The sequence below is a fragment of the Telopea speciosissima genome, chromosome 3 (assembly GCF_018873765.1).
Source record: "Telopea speciosissima isolate NSW1024214 ecotype Mountain lineage chromosome 3, Tspe_v1, whole genome shotgun sequence".
NCBI classification, from domain to species: domain Eukaryota; kingdom Viridiplantae; phylum Streptophyta; class Magnoliopsida; order Proteales; family Proteaceae; genus Telopea; species Telopea speciosissima.
The window spans coordinates 16,575,491-16,584,260 of NC_057918.1; the positions used below are offsets into that span (position 1 = coordinate 16,575,491).

The 8,770-nt window shown below is 38.3% G+C and overlaps 1 protein-coding gene across 3 annotated transcripts; it reads left to right on the forward strand.

Moving 5' to 3' along the window:
- The first annotated feature begins 716 nt into the window (after positions 1-716).
- Positions 717-8,770, forward strand: LOC122654259 (tRNase Z TRZ3, mitochondrial). 3 transcript variants are annotated; one of them, XM_043848259.1, is made up of 12 exons: positions 717-1,112; positions 1,450-1,539; positions 3,486-3,530; positions 3,834-3,888; positions 4,146-4,189; positions 4,552-5,004; positions 5,156-5,424; positions 5,541-5,688; positions 5,824-5,874; positions 6,562-6,998; positions 7,090-7,759; positions 8,361-8,770. In XM_043848259.1, the coding sequence occupies exons 1-12, from the start codon at positions 744-746 to the stop codon at positions 8,667-8,669; spliced, it is 2,940 nt and encodes a 979-aa protein (XP_043704194.1). In that variant the 5' UTR covers positions 717-743; the 3' UTR covers positions 8,670-8,770. The 3 variants fall into 3 exon arrangements, with proteins under 3 accessions (XP_043704194.1, XP_043704195.1, XP_043704196.1); XM_043848260.1 differs by lacking the exon at positions 5,824-5,874; XM_043848261.1 differs by lacking the exon at positions 717-1,112 and having other exon boundaries at positions 1,448-1,539; positions 3,868-3,888.

The following is an 8,770-nucleotide window of genomic DNA, read 5'->3' on the forward strand; positions in this document are numbered from 1 at the left end:
ATTGGATTGGCTGTTATCAGCCGAGGCTGATTCCAAATCTTGACCAATTCAATATTGATCCAATGGTGCAACCAAAGAGTAGAGAGGTAATAAAACCATTTTTTTTTTTTGTTTTGGGCGTTAAAAAGCTGGGGTAAATCTGTTCTATCTGAATCGGTATTGGATTGGTGTCAGCCCTATCGATCCCGAGACCGATCCCAGGATTAAGAACCATGGTCCCGATTGATTCTGATCTAGATCGATCAAGAATCAGCCAAATATACTTTTAACCCTAGAAATCCAATACGGATCAACGAATCTGAATCATCCGTGATCGATTCAAATCCGATTTCTGAATCAACTGACCAGCCGATTCAACCCCCTATTCTTGAAAGTTGAAACACTGATTGACATTGGCCAAAAAGGCTAAACGTATCACAACTTCTTGAACTCTTTCTTTTGAGTGCATTGTTGAGGATTCGGATTTGAATCCGGATCGCCAAAATGTTTTGAATCAGATCAAAATCCGCTGGATCCTACTCCGACTAATCGGTTTAAGTTTGTTTCGGCAATTTTGGCCGTTTCCCAACCGATTCCGATAAGAATTGGAATCCGTTGCCGATTCCAGTTCCTCGAACCGTTCTCGAGTTAGTAGTCCGACGGTCCTACCATCGCGCGGGCCGACTTCCTTGGGTATTCAACTAGTAGTTTATTACTCTCCCCTCCTTAAACCCCTCACCGTTCGGACTCAATCCCTGAAAACAATGCCAAAAATCGCAAACTTCAAACTCTTTTTCTCTACAACTCGTTCAGCTCCTCTTCTTCTCTCTTTCAAACCTAATCTTTCTCCTCTTCTCTTCAAACACAGGACCCCTCTAAAACCTGCCTTCCCTCTCATTGTCTTATCTTCGTCGACCGGAAGACAGCGGGAAACTCATCCTCCACATCCTCCCAGGAGTAGAAGCAATAGCACTCTCAGAGAAGCAAAGACCAGAGAGAAATCAATGGAAGAGGCTGAGCCAATTGGGTTCAATAAGAGAAGAGCCGAAGGGAGAGATAAGAACGACAGGCCCAAGGACCTTCAGTTGAAGGTCCGGAAATTGAATCCCATAAATACTGTCTCTTATATTCAGGTAAAAGGTTCACCATCCTGTTGGTTTGGTATGGATTATTTATTTTTTTTCTTTCTTTTGCTTTTCCTGTATAAATTGGTTTTAGCTTTCTCCAAAATTTTCATTTCGAAACTCGTTTCGACTTTTGAACTTTGGCGCACCCAGAAATTGTTTCTCAAGTTAATTAATCCGTTTTTCTAAAGGGGAAAATTAAATTCCTATTACTTTAGAAACTGGGTTTGCTCAGTGTGTATTTCTGTTCATTCTTAAAGAATGTTTATTTCGGTATCGTGGAATCTGAACATTTCAGAATTGGGTTACTGAGTTGAACTCTTACATTCGGAGCTCTGTTTTACAGATTTTAGGAACTGGAATGGATACACAAGACACTTCGTCATCAGTTTTGTTGTTCTTTGACAAACAGAGATTTATATTCAATGCTGGAGAGGTATGTGGGGGACTATTTGCTGGAAGAACATATTCTATTCGTTCAGTTTGTTCCTATTGCTGTTAGGTTCTAGTTGGTAAATGACTATTTGTCTTTAGTTACATTACTAAAATTATCATAAAAGAAATATTACTAAAATTCATATATTGTCAACTTTGACTAAACTGATAATTCACCGTGCCCCACTTTTCTTAGTCTGTGAATGAATTGGTCAGCCTTCGGAGCTATGGTCATGACTTTTGGTGTCTGTCAGAGCTTACTCACCAGGAACTAGGAAAACAATGTGGGGGACAGAATCCTCCTCCTGTCTCATCTCATCATTTAGAGTAACTTGAGTAGACACTGGCTTAAACAAAAACTGGTCATGATGGTAATGCTGATTTTTATAGTTACACCAACCTATCACACTCTTTAAATCTATTAAGCAATACTTAGGAGTATGTGGGTTCGTAGGAGGAAAAGGAACTGCTTTCACAATGGGAAGTTTTTGCTGAAATTTGTTCTCATATTTCACATATCAACATGGGATCGATTCACTGGATATACTCAATGCAGAGTCCTCTTGAACTAAAAAAGGATGGAGGTCCCCCACAAGAGAAGGCTTTGAATCATCTCAATTGAATTTGTTCCCAGCAATGGATCTAGAAGGCTTTGAATCATCTTAATTGAATTGGTTCCCAGCAAGGACTTGTCATAAAAATTCCTGCTGTTTCCTTCTTTCTAAACAATTAAGGCTAAATGGAAGAGATTCCATCGTAGATCCATTTCTGCTAAGACCTCTGGCCGTCCATGAATCAGTTAGGGATGTGGAGATGAATGGGGCTGCCTAACAGAATCCAAAACAGCATGCAACACAGGTCCTAATGTCATATTCCCTCCCAAAGTGTCTGTCGTATTTTGATAAAAAAAAAACTGCATTTTAAGGAGGTTGTTGTTAATAAAGTAATCATCCACTAATTCAAAAATTGTTTCCAGTATTACACTATTAGTTTGGATGATGCAATGGAGTGAATACAATACGCGTGTGGATGTATATGTTGGGAATTATGGGGAATCCAACAAAACTTCATATCTTGGTTTTTATATTGGACAAACATTTTGGGACGGTGAAAAACCTCAAAGAGGACTATCTTTGTGGGTCAAAGGGAGTGACTAAAATGAAAATGGAGCAACAACTGGTTTACAGATTCAGCGTCTGCCTTACACTACACTGTTGAGGATACAAACATCTATTGAGCTATGTAATTCTCCAAGTGATGATTAAAACATATGGAATATTAGGTAGAGTGGAAAGTAATAGTGAAATACCCCAATTGACCAACCAGAACACCAGTGAAAATCTTTGGTTAGGCCTCCAGTAGAATACATGCTTGCTCTGGAGTATTCTTCTCCTCGTATATCTAGAAGTTACTACAAGTCTTAGTGCTGAGTGTTTGAAACTATTAATATAATCAAGTGACAAGAAAGGTGGCGTAGGGAGTGGGGTCATGTAGATTTCAATACTAAGGTTCATGTGGATTAGTAATCATTACATAGGATCAGTTTGGACTCTTTATTGGTTCGTCTTGAAAGTAGTTTGTTGTTGATGCATAGTAATCTGGTTGATAATGTGTTTGAGACCCACACATATTTCAGAAGAGTGCCTTTGAATAAAGGATTTATGGGGACCTTTTATAGGGTGTGGTGCATATCTGATGTTATATCATACTTTAGAGTCCCATAACCTCTTCCCATGTGTTACCACCATGTAGTGTTATACTTTTCTTCATTAATGAAAGTTAGAAACACCCCCCCCCCGGGCAAAAAAAAAAACCCAATCCAAAATGGTTCAAGCATAATTTGAATATTTCACATTTTCTGGATGGACTGTAGGTTAAAAAATGTTGCATGATACTTCATTGTCACCTCTTGAGGGTTTCATTCCTGATTAATTTCTTTTGTCACAGGGTTTGCAACGTTTCTGCACAGAACATAAGATTAAATTATCAAAGGTATCAAATGTAGACAAGCTTGTTTGTTCTTTCTTTCTTTCCTTTTTCTTTTTTGTTTAGTGAAATTTTATCAAATAGGAAAGGTGTAATCTGAGGAAGAAGCAAAGTTACAGGGACAAACAACAGAACATAGGCAGCTCTATTTAGCCAGCTGAGAGTTTCCCATTATTTTTTCCGCTTTAAATTTATCATTTTAAGTCCATTCCAGGTCCAAGAACGATGATAATTGTTTTTTTTTTTTTTGTCTTTTTTTGCTGTTGTGGAAACTGGAAACACATCCTGATAGTTTTTTTGTATCTTCAGGTTGATCACATCTTTCTTTCTCGTGTATGCTCAGAAACTGCTGGTGGACTTCCAGGTTGGTGCCTCTAAAATCAGCTTTTGATAGTTTATGTTGCTTGTCTATTCACTGGATTGATCCAGCGGATTCTTAAGTTGCAAGTGTGGTTAAAAGCTAAAGATGCCTGGCATGCATAAACGGAAACATGTGACAAAGAAATGTATAATTTCAGTTGCTCAAATTATCCACATCCAACTTCACGTTTTTAGCTGGCCATAAGAAGAGATTTTATGGAAATTACTGACTTGCAGAGTTTTTTCTACTATACATCACAGGTCTTCTATTGACTTTGGCTGGCATGGGAGAGGAAGGGATGTCTGTAAGTAACATCTATCTTTTTTCTCATTAGATAAAAATCAACTGATAATCGATACGAAATGATAGTAAATAAACCCACCACCAAAGAAAAAGCAAAGGAAAAAAAGAAATGAATGCACACAGACAACTACCCTGCCAAGGAAAAAGCAAACGCCAATAAAATAGAAAGGTAGTTAAAACTGTAGAAGGGTAAGAAAATGATGACAATGACTGAAATACTTTATTTTCTGCCATTTCAATCTTGCAGTCTATGTCCATTCATACTTTGGAGTTTTTTTTCCCCTGGAACTATTCCCTGAAGCACATATTATACATTACACTCCACATGCCATCTTTGGGATGTGTGGTTTTATTTTTTTGAAGGTCAACGTTTGGGGTCCTTCTGATTTCAAATATTTAGTTGATGCAATGCGATCTTTCATTCCAAATGCTGCAATGGTTCACACTCACAGCTTCAGAGCAGCACCTGGGGCAGATATAGCTGCCTTAGCTGATCTGGCAAAGTTTGTAGAACCCATTGTTCTTATTAATAATGAGGTTGTCAAAATATCAGCAATTCTTCTACAACCAGGTTGCTCAGAAGTGCGTCAACTAATGAAGGAAGATTGTTCCATGTTCAATTCACAAGATCCAAATGGGAAAGCTCCACCTGTGCTGAAACCTGGTGATATTTCTGTGGTTTATGTTTGTGAATTGCCTGAAATTCAGGGGAAGTTTGATCCTGCAAAAGCTGTTGCCCTTGGATTGAAAGCTGGTCCAAAATATCGTGAACTACAACTTGGGCACTCAGTCATGTCTGATCGTCAAAATATAATGGTCGGTTCAATGAAAATCCTCATTTGTCCTACTTGTGATTTATTATTGTATGTATTTGTCTATAAATGTGCTTATGCAGACACTGACAAAGGATATGATATGCAAATTAGTGGCTGTTTGATCCATCTTTTTTATTTGCTTGGTTATGCAGGTTCATCCGAGTGATGTACTTGGTCCTTCCATTCCAGGTCCTATTGTACTCCTTGTCGACTGCCCTACACTGTCTCATTTGCAGGAGTTGTTGTCTACACAATCTCTCAGTACCTATTATGTAGATGCTGTGGGCCAAAACTTGAATACTGTTAAGTCTGTGAATTGTATAATTCACTTGAGTCCTTCATCTATCACAATGACTCCTGAATACCAAAATTGGATGAAAAGATTTGGTGGAGCACAGCATATCATGGCTGGACATGAAATGTGAGGTTTAATTCTTATTTCAAATATCAAATGACCCCTTAGTATTTCTACCTTGGAGGTTGTTTCTTATTGGGTATTAATGTTATTAGTATTTCTTAATCATCTTTTGTTTACAGAAAGAACTTGCAAATTCCAGTTTTAAAATCCAGTGCAAGAATCACAGCACGACTTAATTACTTGTGTCCTCAGTTCTTCCCAGCTCCAGGTTTTTGGTCTCTTCAGCACCTAATGAACTCCGTGCCCGAGTACATCACTTCATGTGAGGTTTGTCAGTATTTCATTATTTCCTTTTAGAAGAGATGCTGAACTGATTACAAGATTTAACTATCTTATGTTGAGGAGTTGGTAGTTACTCTGAAAAAACAGGGGAATTAACCAAATCAGTTTTTTTCTTTCCAGGGTTCTGTTCAAAAGTGTTGTGAAAGTTTTTCTGCTGAAAATCTACTAAAGGTATGGAGGCATTTAACTTCTTATGAAGAGTCTGACCTTTTTTTTTTCGGTTTAGGAGTCGGACTTAGTTGCTTGATCTTTTAAAGAATACAAACAATGTGATAATGTTGTTGCTCCTTGTTCAGTGCTTCTTGCCCCCTGCTGCCCACTCTGCCTCCCCTCCACCCCCCACAAAAAAAGGGAGCCTTTTCCAACTCCTTATTGAACATAATTTCCATATTCATATAATTTGTAATGATCAATAGTTTTAGAGTTCAAGATGTTTTTTAAACCAAAAACTCTGATTGACCTAATTTATTAGTTCAAGATGTTTCCGATTACTTTTTGTGTTCTATTAATTGAATATTCGTTTTTTGATCTCGACACTTTTTGTCCACTGGTTTCCTTTTACCTTGTTTCCCAACTCTTATTTGTAACCATAATGATGACTAGAAATGAAACAGTAGAAGGGGAACTTGCTAATAGCCCCAGCTGTCCTTAAGGGTTGAAGTGTCACCCATTAGTCTTTAACTGAAAAGCTTTTCTTCTGATATTCTTGTGGAGTTCACCCTTCTTTCATCCATTCCTCATTTGTTTCAAATTGTAGCATGGCCTTTACTGTCTTTAAAATTGTTCTATATTCTGTTTTATTAGTTAATGCTAACTCACTGTTCGTTTTAAAATTTTCCAATATTCCTTGTGTTACAGTTCCATTTGCGTCCTTATGCACAGCTTGGGTTGGATAGATCTGGGATTCCAAGCTTGTTGACTCCAACAGAAGTTGTCAATGAGCTTCTTTCAGAGATTCCTGAGATTGAGATTGCTGCTGAACAAGTTAGGCAGTTCTGGGTGAAGTACCAGAAAACTGCAAATGTAATGATTGAAGAGCCTTGGATGACGGGAAATGCATCTGCACCTGATATAAACTCAGGAAAGCAGGGTGCAGATGAGAGTAAGAATGAGTCCTATCTTCCTGGTTGTCTGGAGAATATAACAAGAGAAGACATGGAGGTTGTTCTTTTGGGAACTGGTTCATCTCAGCCATCCAAGTATCGAAATGTTAGTTCTATCTATATTAACCTTTTCTCGAAAGGAAGCCTGCTCTTAGATTGCGGTGAAGGAACACTGGGGCAGCTGAAGAGGAGGTAAATCCTTGTTGCAAAGTTTCATCTGGTTCTGTTATTGCTTCTCTGCTTTCCCAGTTAACAGAGATAGTTATGTAATTCCTGTGAACAGATTTGGTGTGAAGGGTGCTGATGATGCTGTGAGAAGCTTAAGGTGTATTTGGATTTCTCATATCCATGCTGATCATCACACTGGTCTAGCAAGGATACTTGCTTTGCGACGGGAGTTGTTAAGGGAGGTTCCTCATGAATCCTTGCTTGTTGTTGGGCCGAAGCAGCTAAAGAGATTTTTGGATGCATATCAAAAACTTGAAGATCTAGATATGCAATTCCTTGATTGTAGACACACAATTGAGTCATCGTGGGATGCTTTCAAAGATAAAGTTGAATCAAACAGGAATGACTTTCCGCCAAGGAGTTTGATCAGTGTTGACGATAAGGGAGAAGGACAGGGTGTAATGACAATTGATACCACTTTATTTGCTAGAGGCAGTCGCATGCAGAGCTATTGGAAAAAACCAGATAGTCCAGGAGATTCTGGCATGGGTTTCCAAATCCTAATGAAACTGACGAAAGTGCTAGTTGAAGCAGGGTTGGAAGCTTTGATCAGTGTCCCTGTTGTGCATTGTCCACAGTCGTTTGGCGTTGTCTTGAAGGCAGCGGAGAGAATTAACAGTGTAGGAAAAAGAATTCCAGGGTGGAAACTTGTTTACTCGGGTGATACTAGGCCCTGTCCAGAACTGATAGATGCATCTCATGGAGCAACGGTTCTTATACACGAGGCAAGTTTTATCTATTATTTATGTACTTTTATTTTTTCCCTCAGGGATGACGTGTGTTCATACAAATAGATGGATCAAATGGGGCATTGGGGCATGTTAATCTACAGATGATTATAGTCCTAACTAGCACTAACAAGGATATTTTAAAATGGAGCTTGTTAATCTACAGACTGTTATAATTCTCACAAGAAATAACAAGGATATTGTTAAAATTTTGAAAACATTGATTCACACACAATCAGTATTTATTAACTTGATCTAGGTGAATATGGTATATAATCTCAAGCAGAAGCATACTTACAAGGCCACAACGCTCAGTCAGGGCACTGGACAATTAATGAGAGAAAAAGGAATATTTTGAAATTAGAAATGGTCAAGGGATGCTAGTTAAGATAAAAATTGCAATTCGTACTTAATGTAGATACAGTGCCTCCTAATAGCATACCTCTGCCCTCAAGTTGCTTTATCGATGTTACCCCTGAGGGCGCATAGCAAATTGGCAATTAAAGGAATTGCTTTTGGTCTGCTGGCTCTCCAACTTTTTGTACGTGAAAATGCTAAAATGTGATGATTAACTTGTTTGAGTTTGTCACTGTTGCAGGCTACCTTTGAGGATGGAATGATGGAGGAGGCCATTGTAAAGAATCACAGCACAACAAAGGAAGCCATTGAAGTGGGAGCTTCTGCAGGCGCATATCGCATTATTCTTACACACTTTAGCCAGCGATACCCAAAAATTCCAGTTTTTGATGATACTCACATGCATAAAACATGTATTGCTTTCGACATGATGAGCATTAACATAGCAGACTTACCTTTGCTTCCAGAAGTTCTTCCATTCCTCAAGCTACTCTTCAAGAATGAGATGATGGTTGATGAATCTGATGAAGCTGTCTGTCAAACTGCTTGAGAATAATAGGCTTTATTGTTAAGAAAATACCCCTCATCGTACCATTTATATGGTGCTATGATTGTTCTGATTCATCGCTTGAATGAAATTTTTTTTTCTTA